Source organism: Pholcus phalangioides, unplaced genomic scaffold, assembly GCF_987345545.1.
Source record: "Pholcus phalangioides strain wild (caught in Gottingen) unplaced genomic scaffold, Ppha-v1.0 ptg000005l_1, whole genome shotgun sequence".
NCBI classification, from domain to species: domain Eukaryota; kingdom Metazoa; phylum Arthropoda; class Arachnida; order Araneae; family Pholcidae; genus Pholcus; species Pholcus phalangioides.
The window spans coordinates 5,842,178-5,862,658 of record NW_028301598.1 but is presented as its reverse complement, the minus strand read 5'-3'; the positions used below and the strand labels follow the sequence as shown (position 1 = coordinate 5,862,658).

The 20,481-nt window shown below is 37.6% G+C and overlaps 1 protein-coding gene across 2 annotated transcripts in view; it reads left to right on the top strand.

Moving 5' to 3' along the window:
- The window catches only part of LOC149085782 (nuclear pore membrane glycoprotein 210-like), a 164,243-nt gene that overhangs the window by 92,780 nt on the left and 50,982 nt on the right, over nucleotides 1–20,481 (top strand). For both annotated transcript variants that reach the window (XM_089232180.1, XM_089232181.1), the window contains exons 29-32: nucleotides 5,584–5,664; nucleotides 10,699–10,830; nucleotides 12,423–12,572; nucleotides 12,844–12,941. In XM_089232180.1, coding sequence (XP_089088306.1) covers nucleotides 5,584–5,664; nucleotides 10,699–10,830; nucleotides 12,423–12,572; nucleotides 12,844–12,941 — 461 coding nt within the window. The remainder of the gene's footprint in view (nucleotides 1–5,583; nucleotides 5,665–10,698; nucleotides 10,831–12,422; nucleotides 12,573–12,843; nucleotides 12,942–20,481) is intronic.

Sequence of the window (20,481 nt, the reverse complement as noted above, 5' to 3'; positions counted from 1 at the left end):
AAAATTTGACTGGAAAACCTTGAAAAGTCAGGGAAATTTTTTTACGAAAATGAGTATGAACCCTGAAAAATGGTTCTGCTTTACATGTTTATTTCCTCCCCCCAGCTTGAGCAGTTTGTTGTTGCATGAAAAAAATGTGAATATATTTACAGAGCTGTCAGATTTCAAGACATTAACTGGGCATCCTGATACTGAATTAATATTGCTTGTACTCGCTTATTGCTGGTTTTCAATTGTTGTCATCAGCATAAAAAGAATAAAAACTTGGAAAAATGAAGAAATATTGAGTTTGTTGTTTTTTTCTTCCTTTTTTTTTAGAAAGCGACCCCTATCCCCATTGCATGGAAACTCTCTTGTGACATTGCAACACAGAGACTCCAAGAGCTGTAGCCTGGAGAAAAGGTGGTCAAAGCTGTCTGACTCTAGGAACGTGAATGAACATGGTGTCCTGTTGATATTTAAAACATTTTTTTTAATATCAATACACCATATTTTCTCTCTGTATTACTATGCTGACCATATTTCATCGCAAAAATTACAAAAAAAAAATGGAATATCGGAAAATACAGGACATCACCAGTTGTAGACAAAATTATTTATTGCTGAAAATTGAGGGGTTCTACAAATCCTGGTTAGAATTATTTCATGGAAAAAAATGTTTAGCATAACAAAAATGTCCATTATTTATTAGAAATTCATGGAAGCATCTGTAGCATTTTTATGTGCTACAATCTTGTGATTTAAGGATTCAATTAATTCAACAGGCAATAATAAGTGAACTAGGCAAGTTCCAGATCAAAACATTTATTATTACCAAATTTTAAATAGGTTACACGTTAGAGCTCAATAAAAAAACATGTTAGTTCTGAAATTGACAACTACACTCTGATTTGCAAAATAAGAAGAAAGGTCTTGCCCAATACAGCCGAGGATCAACTCCTATTATCAGCGAGACATCATAGAACAACTCATAAGTCCTATGTCGAGAATAAAGTGTCCCCTTTTCAGGTGAGGTGAATGATGTTGACCACTCAAGAAAGCTCACCTCAGGAACCTAAAGGAGTCTGAGCACCTAGGCCCATCATTTAGGGGGAAGGGCGGCCGTTGCCCCCGGCTTTTGAAAATACACTACAAATGGTATATACAGTAAAACCTCGTTTAGTTATCCTCTCATAGACAACAATGTTATTAAACCCTCGTTTAGTCGTCACTAATTTCGGTTAACTCATCAATATGAAAAAATTTGAGAAAGTACAACAGACTATTTTTATGGCTCCCATTAAAAAAAGAGCTTGTTAATAGCATTGCCATATGCTTAAAAGTCACCATAAAATCCTATATACCCAAACGCAACAGTTTAAGTAACAAAAGTTACGCTGGGGAAGTGTTCATTTGCCGACTAAAGTTTTTGGAATGTTGGGGACTGTTCAAGCTAGATCTCATTTCTGCATGGGCTCTACTGCAGAAACCGCGAGACACCCAGGCTCTGTCGCAAGAAGCAACGTAAGCACTTTGGCCCGCAGGGCATCTCCAGCTAAACAAAAATTTACTGATATGTCAAAGATTACATATAGTGCAAGGAAATCAAAAATTATTAAATCGAAGAATCAAATTAATCAAGTTAAAGTCAAAGTTCAACGATAATAAATAATCATAGAAAGCATGGACTCTACTAATTTAGGGCTTGAAATTCAAGCAAAATATCTTTGTTGAAAAAAATCGGTCATTCTTTCCCAAGTTGAGGTCTTCTGTTTACTTTCCCCGGCCCAGGGCCCCTCCACCAAGTCAAAAGTGTTCGAGATTACTTTGTAGTTGCATCATGAACTACTGATGAAGAATTCAAACACTAAAATTAAATTTGATGTATATGTAAAATTAATGTGCAATAGAGAGTTCTGTGATGAAGAACAGCTACTTATTCAAACAGTTGCTCTGTCTCAGCGTGTACAGTACATTTCACCACAATAATTTAAGTAATAAGAAATAAAGATAAAAAAATTGCTATTATTTTGTTCTTTTTCAATCTATAAATTGTATTAATATTGTTATTTTGATTCATACTTTAATAAATTTCATATTTTAAATTTATACGATTTTCACAAGATTGAACATTAAAACTGACGGCATTCCGCTTAAGTCGTCACTCCGATTAAGCCATCATAATTTTTCGATAACTTGAGGTGACGACTTATTGAGGTGGTTTTACTGTATATATACATACATAATACGTCAATAATGGATGTAAGGGGACAGTTGGTCCCCTCTCTATAGGAGGCTCTAAGGTAGAGAGCAATGTAGGCATGTGTAGTGCTTTCAATGACTTTTTCGCGTCGGTTTTTAATGGAGATAATGATATTCGATATACGGGTGTTGCATGGGGTAATAGAACCCTCAACGATATTCAAGTAGAAGACGTGGAGGTCCTAAATCTTCTAAGAAATGTATGTGCAAGCAAAGCACCAGGACCAGATGATATCTATCCCAGGGTTCTCAGGGAAGGTGCTAATGAATTGTTGGGGCCAGTCGCACAGATATACAGGAGTAGTGTTGCTGAGGGTATCGTCCCGAGAGATTGGAAACTGGCTAACGTTGTTCCGATATTTAAGAAGGGTAGTAGAGAAGTGGTGTCTAATTATCGTCCAGTGAGTTTGACGAGCTCCCTCTCGAAAATTTTGGAAATTATCATCAAAAGGCAGTTTGTGAAGTGGATAGACGAGAATAATGTATTGTCGGATAATCAGCATGGGTTCAGGAAGGGGAAGTCATGTGTAACTAACCTCCTTTGCTTCTATGATTACGTGACTAAGGCTTTGGGTAAGAGCAAAAATGTCGACGTTGTTTACCTTGATTTCCAGAAGGCATTCGATCGGGTACAACATGGCAAACTCTTGAAGCGTTTACACGAGATTAGAATAGGGGGCAACTTGCTGAATTGGATAGAATCGTGGTTAAGAGGTAGGTCGCAACGAGTTATGGTGAACGGGGAATTCTCTGGTTGGACAGACGTCACAAGTGGAGTTCCTCAGGGAAGTGTCCTTGGCCCCATACTTTTTTCACTTTTTATCGACAAACTCGATCAGGGTATCGATGGAATTACTAGCAAATTCGCAGATGATGTGAAGCTAATGGGGGTAATCGGGAATGAAAGCGATAGGGAGTTGCTCCAGACCAACTTAGACAAGATTGCAGCATGGGCAAATGAATGGAGCATGACGTTTAGCATAGATAAGTGCATGGTCGCTCATTTTGGTTCGAACAACCCACGGTTCTCTTACGAGTTGAATGGTGTCACTATCCCGGATGCAACTAGGGTCACCGATTTGGGAATTCTCATTGACGAGCGACTTAAGTTTTCTGAACATTGTTCAGCGGTTGTCAAAAAAGCGAATAGAATGCTTGGTCTCATTTTCAAAAAGGTCTCTTCGCGTTCTCCTAAAGTCATTCTTCCGCTTTTTCGAGGCTTAGTTCGTCCTGGACTGGAGTATGCGGTAAGGTTTTGGAGACCATACCTACAGAGGGACATAGACTTGATTGAAGGGGTGCAGAGAAGAGCTACGCGTGTCCTTATTGGCACACAGGGCTTGAGTTATGAAGAGAGACTTCATTTTTTGAATATGTTTACATTGGATGAACGCAGGTGTCGAGGAGATATGATCGAAGTGTTCAAAATTTTCAATGGGATGGATAGGATGGACCATGAACTTTTAGTACACCGCCAATCAACCGCTTTTACAAGGGGACACCAGTATCGATTGGTGAGGGACAATGCAAGGTTATGGTGTCGCAGGGAATTTTTCTCTAATAGGGTTGTTAATAAATGGAATAGCTTACCCCCGGAGGTAGTAAATTGTAACACAATTGACACGTTTAAAAAGAAATACGATAAACACGTTGGGGTAAATCGAGAAGCTATCCATTCTTAGAATAAGACAACCATAAGTATTCTTTATGGGCATTGTATAATATTTTATCATGTGTATATATTGTTTATAATTTGTGTTAATTGCATTTTTAATGGGGTTGCTGTATTTTTGAAACATATGACATCCATATTTTTATGGGCATCTTTTTATCAGCCACCTCGTTGGGCATTTTGCCTGTTGTGGCGTTGTATTTGTATTTGTATTGAGTACATGTGCTTTGCCCCCCCCCACCGGAAAAAGTTGAAATGACAGCCCTGGGAGCACCTTATCGAAGTTGCAGAATTTGTTGAATTCGTTGAATCACATCCATCGACGAAACATGCTAATAATCATTGGCACAACATTGAAGACCTAGGTCAACACATAACTGCAGGTTGATGTAGCATTTTATGGATCACCTGACCCTTTCAAGGAACCACTTTCCAACTGACTAGAGTGCTCAATAAATGACTATTAGTTGACTAGAACATTATATTTGAATCAACTACCCGGACCAGCTGGAGTAGCCTAGCTTAGGAGATCACCTTTTTACGACATTAGTAACATCACATCATCAACTAGTTGTTAGTAGGGCAGGGCTCCCACTTGTCCTACTTTTCCTACTTTTTGGTAAAATGTTCTACTTTTGTCCTACTTTCTAGTTTTTGTCCTACTTTTCTACCAAATCCTATCGACAAAATTTGTGTAATTGATTTTAATTGAGCAGGAAATTATTGATATATTGCCCAATTTTACAGATGTTGAAGAATGCAATTAATGACTCTGCCAAAGCAGAAATTTTGTGCGTTAATAAAAACGCAGAATGCGTTTCCTCTGACACATCGCTGAAAACTATGACGTCAATCTGTTGATTTGCACATTGTGACACAATAACAATTATTTCAGGTATTCTGTATTTTTGGTTGGCAACAGTTCAATAATCATGAAGGAAGTCGGCCGAACTTTATCCACGATATCGATGAGGCTATTGAGGGTGAGACCAAGACAATGGATTATACGTAATCAGTGGAAGTCTGCTGCCCTCTGCTAATTAAACAAGTTAATTGAATACAATTATTTCTTTACAATGAAGAATCACATACATTGAACCTAATCACAAAAATTCATTCTGACACAACCAAGTCTTCACCCGGGGAAGGACCTAGCACTAGCTAGTTAACTAGGGGAGTTATCGGGACATCGGAAACACATAATGTGAGACCCAAAGGGGCGATACGTTACACATCGTTGAAAAAACAGCATTTCTTTAGAATAGTCAGACACCAAATGATGACAAAAAAATAGTTATGCTTCATAAAATATCAGTAATATGGTCACCATATGTACAACTTATTATTGTGCCCATGAAAAATTTTGAACGTTAAAAAGTATGTTTGCTGGATGTTTAAGTAAATTGCCAGATTTTTGTAAGAAGGTTATAAGATTATTCTTACCTTCTGAAGATTGGGAGGGGGGTTTAAGCTTATGGGGTTTTTTTGCTCATGATTTTTCCCATTCTTTCATTGAAGCGTTCACAATGTTTTATGACCTTTTGACGAATAGTTATGGCTGTAGACAACGCATAGTTAGGGAACTTTGATTATATATACCATGTGCTTTGACAATTATTATTCTGATGATTTGTAATTTGTTCAGATTATTATTATTACTATGATTTCAGGATACAGCCGTAATCCATGTGATTGTTCTTCGAAAGATAAGAATTCACTCTCCGATTACAACAATGATAACTGGCAGCGAAGTAAGTAGTCCATTTAATTTTTATTCCGAAACAGCAGAAATGTTTTTCTACAAAAAGTTTATATTTTTTTTATAAAAGATAACTGGCTTGTGGCTCTACTGTACATTATTTGAGTTCAAAGTCAAGCTTATTATTAGAGTGTTGTAAACCTCTGAAAAAAGATTAAATTTGTATCTCTAAGTTTCATAATGAGATCTGCTTCATGTGTGAAGCAAATAGCACTATTATGACACAATATTCAGATATATTATGACACGAGGGTAATAATATTAGGATATACGAGTTATAAATATTTGTCGAGTTATCGAGGTTGTACTGTTGGGGCACAATACTAAATTTAAATTTAATGGGGACAAACCTCTCTAACTGTACACATGACAATCACATTCCCCCTTAAGTTGACTATGATTTATACTCATATCATCATAACTCGCCTTATATTCTCTCCCACAACTTTAGGTAGGGTTACGAAATTGTCTCGTAAGGGTAACCATTTTTATTGTGTTTTTGTGGATTTCGATTCCATTAATCACGAAATTCTTTGACAAGTGTTGGCCAATATTGGACTTGGTGCTCGTTTTATTGGTATTCTCCAAGACATTTATTCAAAAGCTTCCATTCAAATGAGATCATCTTTTGGGCTGACTGACAATATGTCTGTGAATCAGGGTGTACTGCAGGGGGAGATTTTGAGCACCACTCTTTTTTCATTTTACATCTTGGATCTCATAAGAAGACTCAACTTGTTTCCCATTCCAGGTTTCCAAATTGGCAGAGAAAAATTTTTCCATTCACTCATGTACGCGGATGATGTCATCTTTGCTGATTCAATTATTAATCTTGAGCGAAAAATCTCAATTTTGGAGCAATTTTGTATCGACTTCAAATTATCTGCCAATGTACAGAAAACGAAAGTAATGGTTTTTAGAAACGGTGGTGGGCTTAAGAACGAAGAAAAATGGTATTATAAAGGTAGCCAATTAGAAATTGTGGGGAATTACACCTACTTAGGAGTACCTTTCTCGTCAACTGGCTCATTTCACTTGGCTAAAACTCATTTTCTGGCGAAAGCTAAATCCGCGGTCAAAGCCAGTTGGCCTGTACTCGTTCGTGCGAAACTTTCATCACTAACCACAGCTTTTAAACTTTTTCATTTCCTCCTAATCTCAACACTTTTAGTGGGCAGCTGTTTGGTCTACGAAGTACCAAAATGACTTGGAAGTGATTTTTACTCTATTTGCCAGGAAGCTTCTAACATTGCCAAGGCCAATTCCTGGATATATGTTAAGAGCGGAGCTTGGTCAGCCTTCTTTGTCAATACAGTTGAAGAAAGCCGTTCTGTCGATGTATATTCGTATATTGGAAATGCAGAACGATAGATTGCCGAGGCTTTGCCTCAATAAATTATACGCTTGAATGGATTTCGACCCTAATAATTCATGCAACTGGTTATCCAATGTTTGGAGGATTTTGGATGAGACTGTCTCTCAAGACTGTCTCTCGCCAGTTTTCTCAAGTTTATACATGATGGATGCTACTGTCTTTAAACATTTTTTCCCTCCAGTAATCTTAACACTGAAAGATCAGAGCTACCAGTCCGATATGGCTAAAATATATGGCGTGGCTTACCTCCCACTTTAGAAAAGCATAAATACAAATTTTGAAATCGAGCCGTATCCCCTCTCCTCAACAGGAATTCATATAAAACGATTGATAATTCAACTACGTTTTGGCTTCCACATCATTTATTTTAGTAAATATAAAATCTGCGCAAATGTGGAATCCAATTGCACATTCTGCAACATGGGAGTAATTGAGACCTGGTCTCATATTCTGCTAAGGTGCCCTGCATATGACTCATATAGAGTACATTATCTAGGACAGGTTTCGACTGATGATATAGTAACCTACCTTAATGATTCCACAATTAATTATAATAGTATCTTCGTTTTTCCATACCATCTGTAATTTTCGTTCTTCGTTTGACTGTTTTACCCCATATACAATCTTCAAGACGTATTTGCTTGAGTCTTTTATTTATTTTATTTTGCACATGTAAATAGTTTTTATAGGCCTACTTCGTAATCCTTATTTTGTGTTTTACTTATCCTGTTTTTACTTATATCTTGTTTTTTTTTACTAATTTATTCTTTGTAATCCTATTTTTTTAATAACATCACAGCTCTATTGTAATTGTCATCATATTTGTTTTGTCATGGGTTCATGCACCCAAACAAATAAAGATTTGATTCTGATTATTATCAAGATGTTGGTATAAGGAGGATTTCCGAGAAGTCCTTTCTACTGATGTTGTTGAACTGGCAAGGTAGAAGGGGTATGAAAACATTTTTGAGTGAGAAGTTTGCTTTTAAAAATCTTTGAGTTTATCATTGCTGGTGAGATATCTTGTGAATTCCAATGAAAAGGTTGAGTGTCATCCAAATACACCCAGCTCTTGTTTGTTATCAAGAACTGCAATTCACTCAGTTACCAGGGTTCTCCTTGGTTATTGGAATGGGTGTCTCTCTTTATTACACAAAGTAAATTTTACTTTGTGATATTTGGATGAAAATTCACTGAGAGATTTCAGTGATTGAAATTCTTAATTTTTGCCACCTTTGAAAATTTGGAGATAGTTATTTAAACACTTAGAAAGAGGCAAAATCAAGATTTTCAATCACTGATATTTTTGTAAATATTTAATCAAATATTACTGGGTTTATTTCTTTGTTTGATAGATGGAAGAAAAAATTTTACTGATCAATGTTTTTTTTGGATTCATGTTACATAAAAATTAAAATTTTTATATCATACCAGTTACAGTGATTCCTTGGCTAAAGGAAAATGATTTATTCTGGAATCATTCGGTAGCCGAAATGAGATTTGTTCCAGAAACAACCCGTAATTTGACTATAAGTTTTTTACAATGCCAAGTATGTAAAAAATGACAAACTGACTACAGACTGAACAGCTTTAAAATTGGATAAATGAGAATGTGCAGGAAAATGAGAGATACTGAAGATTTCTCTAACACGGCTAACACCAGCTTTAATCTACTGGGGGGAGGGGATGTTGCTACACCCTAAATAGAATTCATAGGTGTCGCCATCTATTAGTGATTTGGTCAACTCATTTCTGTATCTGATACATGCAGATGGAAAAAAAGCTCCTAGAATGTATCCTGACTGTTCGTTTTGAAGCTGAGAATCTTGCATTGAAAGAATACATGCTCTGAAATTATAGGCTTTTCTTTTTCAATGCATTTTCTATTAGATGAATCTTTCATGTTACATAAAACAGTTTGAAAACTGTCCGAAAAAAAATTGAAGGTGATCCTGGAAAAATATTCTGAGGTAGATGTGGGTTAATCAGGCTCACACAGTGACATTCAGGTAATTCTGTTAATTAACACGAAAATTCAGCTCACAGCGTGGCTGTTTTATGTTAGCACGTGTATACATATCAATGAAAATGTCCGTTAGCTAAACCCATATTTGCTAGTCAAAGCAGAAAACTCACGGAAAAAAACTTCATTAGCTGAAAAATTCGTAAGGTGAGAAGTTTGTTATCCAAGGTATAAGTATCACATTCGATGCTCATTATAATGACTCCCATCATTCTATCAAAAAAATGTTATATCGTGTAGTCTTGTTGAACGAAAAACATATAGGATAGCCGTTATATGAAAACCTTTGGGGGTTTATTGTATTTGTAGTTAATAAGATGGTTTTCCAGTCTTTGAGACTGGAAAACAAGCACTGTTGTTCTTAAACCTTTCTTCCTTCCTACTGAAGCGATTCTTGTGCTTTTGAAAAGAAACTAAAAAACAGCCGATGAGTGACGCTGATACGAGTGACTTCGGTGGAAATATGCAAATGAGACGATTATAAGAACTTGCGCTCCTAATTCACAACCAGTTCACCATTGTAAACCGTGTATGTGGACTTGCTGAACTCTGCCGTTGCTGGATTTGTGACTCGCCTGAAATGTGTTATCCCCTGTGGTGGTGGTCATGTGGAACACATACTGCTGTAATAAATTATTTGGAGGTATTCTGTTCCTTATTTGCATATCTTGGACTCGTGTACGTCAGCACCACCTATCGGCTGTTTTTTGAGTAATTTTTTTCCTATCTTAAAAAAATTCCTGTGACCTAGTGATGCTTACAAAAACAATGCCACAACAGGCCAAATGCCCAACGAGTTAACGTTTTTTGTCTGAGAAAGTATGCCCATAACAAATATGGATGTCATAAATTTCAGAACTACCCCATTTAAAAATGTAATTGCAAACAATATATATACATGATAAAATATTATACAATGCTCATAAAGAATACTTATGTTTGACTTATTCTAAGCATGGGTAGCTTCTCGATCTACCCCAACATGTTTATCATATTTCTTTTTAAACATGACAATTGTTTTTGAATTTACTACCCTTCTGGGTAGAAAAAAAGTCTAGTTTTTCCTGCAGGTGGGTTTGAATTCATGAACCCTGAACTCTTCCCATCTCTGACTTCATGTATTACCATCCCACCACAAAAGCACTAACTCTGCAAACCATTTTGTATTTCAGTCATTTTTCCAGTTTTTATTAATTTTTAATGTTTCTACAGGGTTTCTGCCCACTTGAAAGCATTTACCACTCGTGGGAACAAAATGTTGAAAGGTAAACTCCATCATGTCTGCCTATAAACCCGAAAGTGATTGGTTTTGCATTGCATATAAAGTTTCTCGAAGCCACGGTTTTTCCCAGTAAATTATTATTTGGCTGTTAAAAATAGGGGATTGTTAACTAGAGGTTTTACTGTATTTTTCTGAGGTGCCACCATGGCTGTTAAGTTTCCCCTCTTTTGCTGAAAAATTTCCATATTTCAATTTTGGATTTAACTATAGACTACTTTATTTCAGACAGAAACACTTTTTATTAAACTTTCTGTATGTGTGCGGTCACAATCATGATGAAATTTGTGGTTTCATTTTAATTACAAGAAATATATAAAATATTTATTCTGATCTTTCAATATTTTAGATGCCGGTCTATGCTGTTGGTCTCACAAAAGATGAAACTCCATTCATGTTCGGTTCTGCTTCAAATAATATGGAATTTATTTGGTCTGTTAGCAACCAGCAGGTAGCCTCTGTCAATGGGGTCCTTAAAGATGTAAGTTAAACATTGATTTTCCATTCGATATATGGTGTATGTAATATGTTATAAATATTTTGCCGAAAATACTTAAAAAACGCATCAGTGCTGCATTTTAAACTATTTCTTTTAACTGTGTTAAACTGCAAAATGTGTGGAATGAACTTGATTAGAGATTAGATGTTTGTCATGTTATAAAAGGTTCACACATCAAACATTTGTAACTGAAAAACACTTGGAATGTTTTTCCTTTATTCTCATGTATCACAGATTATATTAAACTGAAGAGTAAAAAAAACTGCTACAGTCATGCCTATGCAAATTAAGAGATATGGAACCAATCAGAGTATGACGCTGCGGTCGGCAACACCTATATAACACAACAAGTGTCTGGCATAGTTGTTAGATCAGTTACTGCTGTTACAATGGAAGGTTATCGAGATTTAAGTGAGTTTGAACATGGTGTTATAGTAGGTGCACGAGAGATGAGACAGCATCTCCGAGGTAGTTATGAAATTTGGATTTTCACGTACGACCATTTCACGAGTGTATCGTGAATATCGGGAATCCGGTAAAAAATTAAATCTACGACATCGCTGCGGCTGGAAAAAGATCATGCAAGAACGGGACCAACGACGACTGACGATAATCATTAAACATGACAGACGTGCAACTCTTCCTCAAATTGCTGCAGATTTCAATGCTGGGCAATCAACAAGTGTCAGCGTGCGAACCATTCAACGAAACATCATCGATATGGGCTTTCGGAGCCGAAGGCCCACTCGTGTACCCTTGATGACTGCACGACACAAAGCTTTATGCCTCGCCTGGGCCCGACAACACCGACATTGGACTGTTGAGGACTGGAAACACGTTGCCTGGTCTGACGAGTCTCAGTTCCAATTGCTTCGAGCTGATGGACGTTTACGGGTATGGAGACAACCTCGTGAATCCATGGACCCTACATGTCAACAGGGGACTGTTCAAGCTGGTGGAATCTCTGTGATGGTATGAGGCGTGTGATACGTCTAGATACGACTCTGACAGGTGACAGGTACATAAGCATCCTGTCTGATCACCTGCACCCTTATGCATTCCGACGGACTTGGACAATTTCAGCAGGACAATGCGACACCCCACACGTCCAGAATTGCTACAAAGTGGCACCAGGAACACTCTTTTGACTTTAGACACTTCCGCTGGCCACCTAAATCCCCAGACATGAACATTATTGAACATATCTGGGATGCCTTGCAACGTGCTGTTCAGAAGAGATCTCCACCCCCTCTTACTTCTACGGATTTATGGACAGCCCTGCAGGATTCATGGTGTCAATTACCTCCAGCACTACTTCAGACATTAGTCGAGTCCATGCCACGTCGTGTTGCGGGACTTCTGCGGTCTTGTGGGGCCCTACACGATATTAGGCAGGTGTACCAGTTTTTTTGGCTCTTCAGCGTATGTGTAATAGTTTTGAAAATATTAATTTTTAAAATTCGGTCATTCATTTATGCTAACCCTGTATAATGTGTTTCATTCAATGTCAAATCTTTTATGTATGTGTACTTGCTGAATAGTGTTATTTGAGCTAGTTAATTTCTTGAATGTAGGCCGGCTTGCAGGAGTTGGAAGAGCATAACCTCTGTGCGAGAGTGAAGGCATTGGAAGAAGGCCATTCAAAACTGAGGTTGGAAGTTAGGGTGAAAGACCCCACTTCGGGTCTTGTGACTCAATATCTAATTGATGAGAAGCCAATTCGGGTAAGCTTAAAAATTGCAAGTCCAGTTTCTTTTCATTTAAAAAAAAAAAAAAAAAGTAATCTGATTTTCATTCTGACGTGGCTTAGAAACCTATCATCAGTGAATACACAGATGATAGGTTATCTGCGTTAGGTCTGCGTTTGAAAATAGCAAGATGTACTGAAAATTGTGCTTGTTTACAAAATTATTTCTTTGGTTTTTCTATTGTAGTTTTTCATTTATATGGTGATAGCATTTGTTGTGATAATGTGGAATTTTTTTTTTGCCAAAGGTTTTCCAGCAGTTGGAGGTAGAAACAAGAGCAAGTTATGTCAAAGATGTGATGATTCTCATGTCTCCGAATTCAGAGATGAAACTTCGATTCAATAGGTAAAATTAGGGATTATAAGCCTATATTATATAGAGATTATAATATATATCTATGTTCCTCTATGGTATATACAAATACAAATACAAATACAACGCCACAACAGGCAAAATGCCCAACGAGGTGGCTGATAAAAAGATGCCCATAAAAATATGGATGTCATATGTTTCAAAAACACAGCAACCCCATTAAAAATGCAATTAACACAAATTATAAACAATATATACACATGATAAAATATTATACAATGCCCATAAAGAATACTTATGGTTGTCTTATTCTAAGAATGGATAGCTTCTCGATTTACCCCAACATGTTTATCGTATTTCTTTTTAAACGTGTCAATTGTGTTACAATTTACTACCTCCGGGGGTAAGCTATTCCATTTATTAACAACCCTATTGGAGAAAAATTCCCTGCGACACCATAACCTTGCATTGTCCCTCACCAATCGATACTGGTGTCCCCTTGTAAAAGCAGTCGATTGGCGGTGTACTAAAAGTTCATGGTCCATCCTATCCATCCCATTGAAAATTTTGAACACTTCAATCATATCTCCTCGACACCTGCGTTCATCCAGTGTAAACATATTCAAAAAATGAAGTCTCTCTTCATACCTCAAGCCCCGTGTGCCAATAAGGACACGCGTAGCTCTTCTCTGCACCCCTTCAACCAAGTCTATGTCCCTCTGTAGGTATGGTCTCCAAAGCCTTACAGCATACTCCAGTCCAGGACGAACTAAGCCTCGAAAAAGCGGAAGAATGACTTTAGGAGAACGCGAAGAGACCTTTTTGAAAATGAGACCAAGCATTCTATTCGATTTTTTGACAACCGCTGAACAATGTTCAGAAAACTTAAGTCGCTCGTCAATGAGAATTCCCAAATCGGTGACTCTAGTTGCATCCGGGATAGTGACACCATTCAACTCGTAAGAGAACCGTGGGTTGTTCGAACCAAAATGAGCGACCATGCACTTATCTACGCTAAACGTCATGCTCCATTCATTTGCCCATGCTGCAATCTTGTTTAAGTTGGTCTGGAGCAACTCCCTATCGCTTTCATTTCCGATTACCCCCATTACAAATACAAATACAAATACAAATACAACGCCACAACAGGCAAATTGCCCAACGAGGTGGCTGCATCATGGATCTCCGAGCCCCTACCTACTACTGCTACACCACACCCCCCCCCCCCGCTGAACCCCCCAACGAATCGTTACATGTGGGAATGTGCGTGTACGTGTAGTGCAACCTGACGTAAAGTTTTTTTTTTGTTTTTCTGTCTAATGCTTGTTATGTGTAGTGCTGTCATCTGGCCCCAGTTTTACTAACTATGAGTGAAGTGTTATGATTGAATGATTTATCGTTGTAGGACTGTTGCTCTCTGTGGCGAGACTTTTTAACGGGGAGATCGGCTCGCATTTGCGTCTTGAAGTTGGGAACCACAGAAAACCAACTTCAGCCGACCACCACTGTGGGGTTCGAACCCGGATCCTCGCATCACGAGTCCGGCACTATAACCACTCGACCACCACAGCGGCTAAAATATCATTATCTGCCTCCGAATATATTCTCTCGAGTCCATCGTCTTATCCATTAGGCCACAGTCATCTGTCACAATTAACACGATTTATTTATTTTACATACAATATGTATATTACATTTATGTATTTTACATACAATATGTACATTACATTTATGTATTTTACATACAATATGTATATTACATTTATGTATTTTACATACAATTTATTTCATTATCATAACCGAATGCAGATTCGAACCCATGACTTTCGTAAACACTAGGCTCAGGATTCGTGTCCGTCGTCTTAACCATTACGCCACTAGACACGACTTCACATCATCTGCGAATTTGCTAGTAATTCCATCGATACCCTGATCGAGTTTGTCGATAAAAAGTGAAAAAAGTATGGGGCCAAGGACACTTCCCTGAGGAACTCCACTTGTGATGTCTGTCCAACCAGAGAATTCCCCGTTCACCATAACTCGTTGCGACCTACCTCTTAACCACGATTCTATCCAATTCAGCAAGTTGCCCCCTATTCCAATCTCGTGTAAACGCTTCAAGAGTTTGCCATGTTGGACCCGATCGAATGCCTTCTGGAAATCAAGGTAAACAACGTCGACATTTTTGCTCTTACCCAAAGCCTTAGTCACGTAATCATAGAAGCAAAGGAGGTTAGTTACACATGACTTCCCCTTCCTGAACCCATGCTGATTATCCGACAATACATTATTCTCGTCTATCCACTTCACAAACTGCCTTTTGATGATAATTTCCAAAATTTTCGAGAGGGAGCTCGTCAAACTCACTGGACGATAATTAGACACCACTTCTCTACTACCCTTCTTAAATATCGGAACAACGTTAGCCAGTTTCCAATCTCTCGGGACGATACCCTCAGCAACACTACTCCTGTATATCTGTGCGACTGGCCCCAACAATTCATTAGCACCTTCCCTGAGAACCCTGGGATAGATATCATCTGGTCCTGGTGCTTTGCTTGCACATACATTTCTTAGAAGATTTAGGACCCCCACGTCTTCAACTTGAATATCGTTGAGCGTTTTATTACCCCATGCAACACCCGTATATCGAATATCATTATCTCCATTAAAAACCGACGCGAAAAAGTCATTGAAAGCACTACACATGCCTACATTGCTCTCTACTTTTGAGCCTCCTATCGAGAGGGGGCCAACTGTCCCCTTACATCCATTATTGACGTATCGAAAAAATGATTTTGGGTCAGAGCCAATGTTATCTGCCAACCTAGATTCAACTTGCTTTTTACTATCCCTTATCGCTTTCTTCAACAGTCTTCTTTTATCAGTAAACAATGATAGGTCACCTCGTCCACTTTTATACTCTCTGAATGCTCTTATCTTTTCAAGATAAAGGTTCCGCACGCTATCCGTGAACCATAGAGGGTGTGATGTACAAACACGCTTTTTTCGAACAAAGGGTATGACGTCGTGCAAAACAGAGGACAGCTTCGTACTAAATTCTTCCCATTGACTTACCACCCCTACTGATTCCAACCGGTCTTTGAAAACTTCCGCTAACCTTCTTCGCAAAACATCAAAGTTAGTTCTCCGAAAACAAGGAACCAGTCTTTTGTTATCAACCTTACCCGAGGAAAAGTTACAGTGAAATCTGACGATACGATGATCACTGGAAGAAAACTCTTCCCCCACCGAAACATGTTCAACTAGATCCTCAGAACTAGTAAGAACTAAATCCAAAATAGCAGTACCCCTAGTGGCTTCTGATACATGCTAATACAAAAAATTTTCGAGCACCAACTTAAGAAAGTCTCTTTCATACTGATTTCCAGATGAAAGGTTCTCCCAATCAATACCCGGGTAATTGAAATCCCCTAGTATGAGAACCCTCTTTCGCTTACACATGTAGGAAATTTCATCATGCATTTTGGCGATATAGTTTTGATCCCTATTCGGTGGATTGTAACAAACCCCAACAATAAGCCTATGACGTCTTTTGTTCTCAAGTTCAACCCATATGGTTTCAATATCACTTCTCTGCACGTTACACTCTCTAGCCTTCAAACATGATTTCACGTATATCAACACTCCACCCCCTTTCCTATCAGATCTATTTCTCAAAAAAGTATCGTATCCGGAGATGTGTAAGAAAGATTCATCCCCATCGTTTGCCCAAGATTCTGTAATGGCTATAAGATCCAAGTCCTCCACAACTATCATAGTTTCTAAAAAATCTTTCTTATTACCCAAGCTCCTGGCATTTATTAACACACATTTCAATTTGCCCGGTGGTTTGTTGTCAATCGAGAAGCCATCCAAGTCAGAGGTGGGTAATTCCCCGTCAGTACTGTTGTGATTATCATTAACTAACCCGCATTCCCGACTACGTGGTCTGGGAGTAAAAAACCTGACCTAAGACTATCGTAAACCTCCCAGACCCCTCTCTTATTTAGATGGATCCCATCCGAACGAAGCCACCTATCGGTAAATGCGGGAAGCTCCAAGAACGTGACTCCAAGTGAGGAGCAAATGTCCTTCAGGCCTATATTGAATTGGTGGATCCTACTCCTATATCCCCTACTACCCCTTGGCAGCACTGGAATCACTGCCACATCTGAACCCCCCTCCCTAGCGGATAATAGTAAATCCCGGTATTCTGACAGAGACTCACTAATATTCGCTCCTACCTGATTAGTTCCCACCCACAGAATCACCCGCAAGGGCAACTTTCGGCGATGAAAAACGTCTCGAACGTTGCCAATCTTCCCCCCAGGAAGACAACAGCGCTCGAAACCCCGAAAATCCCTACACACTCGGTTCCCAAGTTCCCTAACCATAGAATCGCCGATGATTAAACCCCTATCACTATCCCCCTCTACCTCATCCACGACCACCCATTCGCCCTCTAAAATGTCGTTGTTCGTGGAGATTGCTTCTTCATCAACAGGTGGCTCGACGACCAGAGGGTCCGTTATAACCGGGCCCTCTAGCACCCTAACTTTTTCCCGTAAAGCTTCGACCTCGAGTTCCAGCCTTTTCCTAACCAAGCACCCTTTACAATTAAAACTATCAGCTACTATACCCCTAGACCAGGGAAACCTCCCGTCGCAAGCTCTACACAACACTAGTCGAGGTCGAGGCATACTAACACTATTGCTAAAGCTAGATAATAATAATAATACTTAAAAATAGGAAAATGAGAAACGTTAACTGGAATTTAAAATAATGTAAAATACATTACTATGCAAAATATACGTAAGAGATTATACGAAAAAATTATGTAAAGTAGAATGCTCAGCACTAAATCACGAAGAATAAAATAAATATGTATATAAAGAATACAACACCCTCTAAAAAAAGTATTAAGCTACGAAGTACAATTTATACTTATTAGAATTAGCTAACTATCTCAAAACACTAACACTACAACAATAGGCCCAAATGGAAGGAAAACAACGTTATTGAGAGTACCCGGGAAAAAGTATACACTGTTTGCTAACACTAACGTCCAAAAACCTACGAACTTATATCAAAGAAGCGAGCGAACCTGGCGAAAAAACAACGAAAATGAAATGCGAACGAGAAAAATAAATATAAGTCGATCGAAAATACACAACGAAAATTTAAAAAAAAAATGAGAGCAATATAAAAAAAAAAAAAACACTTATCTCACAATCCAACGTGCGCTAAAAAAAAAAAGAAAATCACCGCAGAATATGACCCAACAATAAACAACACGCTAAGTAAAACTCACGAGAACGAAGAAAAACACAAAGAAAGACACAAAATGGCGCACTGGCGTGTCGGTGAGCGGAGCGCGATAATAGCACGTCCGTTCCCAACGACGGCGAAGACACGAATGATATATATATATTTGTATATAGATCATAAGATTAGAGAATTCCTCCAAAGTGCATGAAAAGTTTTTTGGTATTGGCAGGTTTTTGACAATTTTAACTGTCATGTCAAAACTCTAACTGAATTAACTTTAATTGAAATTTAGTATTGAATTTCAATGTAGAAGTTGCTGTTGAAAATACATGCATTGATGGTGTGTAATGTTAAAAATTACAATATTATACAAATGACAAAATACAATGGAGCCTTAATATTATGATAATCTGCGAGCTAAAGAAAAAGTATTGTTGTAGACAGCAGGGTTGTTTGGTTTAAACCACGTTGGTTTAAACCATGGTTTAAACCTTGGTTTTAACCAACTGGTTTTTTTAAAAAAACCACTTTGGTTTTTTTCAAAAAATCAAAAGTTGCCTAAATATAATTTTTTTCCTTGAAAAATATGATATTGGTTCATTATTAGCCAAAATGTTTCATTTTTACCACATTTTATATCCTTGGGGTACATTCTGATGGTATATCTTTAAATGACATAAGATTTTATAAGCGGTTTTTTTCAAAAAGTCTCATAAAAGTGGCCAGAATATATATATATATATTTTTAATATGAAGTATCTTAGTTATTTAAAGTTATATACAAAAGCCAAAATTTCTCATTCTTACAACATTTTCTACCCTTTGGCTACATTGTGATGCTCTATCTTTAGCAAATTCATGAATAAGGATTGCATCACACTTCTAAATGTAGTGGTGTATTATCTCACAGGGTTTCTTTTTCCCTTCACAAAGAAGCAGCTACAGTAGTGACACCATCATGCTAGGGGCAAGTTGTCCTATAATCCAATAAAGACACCAGCTGTCCTTAAAGGACAAAGACTAGTGTACTAGTTGTTACATTACCTCACTTACATTTTCATTTTCTTTCCCATAAGAACTAGCACATCTCCTACTGTATATCTCCCAGTCTTAATATTCAATAGTTGTTTTTTTTTTTTATACTTTCACACACACACACTGTTAAGCCCAGTTAATCAAGGTTCTACTGTATAGTAGTAACAGATTTATAAAAAATAATCAGCTATATACAGGGTGATTATAATTTAAGTTTTGATTCCAAAACTATACAATAAGTACTGATCGGAATGACCTGAAAATTTGCATGGATACTCCTGAAGCAATGGACGTTTCTTTCGCAAAAGAAAAAAGTGCAAAATGTGCAAGTAGACGATGCTGTACTTGGCCAGCAGTATAATCTATTTTGTGCAACCATCATTTCGGCACTTCCACAGCATCACGGTGTGGATAGAACAACTTCTATCAAGATGCACATTGCAATACCAGCAAAGCAGCTGCTGAAGACCCATTTTGACAGGATGCACCTTAACCCTTGCAACTTCTGGCTGTGGGGGTACCTCAAAATGTTATAAAGAGTGGTCAGATTGCAAACTTTGGTGAATTGTAATCTCCAGCACATTCCCTATATGTTAGAAGTTCCTCATTCCTCAGGAATATGAACGGGGGAAAGGGGACGCGTTTGGTTTAATAAAGCTGAATTGCAAGCACATCCACATTATGACCATGGCATACTCCGATTCTGCTGTTGAACAAGAATATTTGTGCTTTCAGCCTCATAGCCAGAACACGCGGTGGACAACATATTTAACATTTTTTGAGTAAGTTGTAGTTATTTGTTCAATTACTTCATTTTTTTTGTGATGTTTCCGTGAATTATGGACTCGTGCAATGCTGTAATTAAGTTATAATTTTCCCATGACTGGCTATCGTTTCCATTCTGCAAGCAAATTTCCCACGTGTTGGATGATGTCATTAATTTTACATTTTTAAGTATTTTTTCCCCTTTATCAAATAAAATTGAATTTTTTCAGGAATATTCATGTCAATTTTCAAGTCATTCTGACAATCGCTCTTTTTTTACAGTATTTTGAAATCAGAACCTTAGTTATAATCACCCTGTATATCGTAAATCATCGTTAATTAATCTGCATTATTTATGCTTCATTAAATGCATTATATTCACCTAATTTATATTACTTTTTGCAAAATAGCTTTGTAATTAAGTATACTGAAAGTAACTGGAGAAAAACCTTTATATATTATATGATTAATAATAACATTAAAAGAATTTTCAAGCACACAG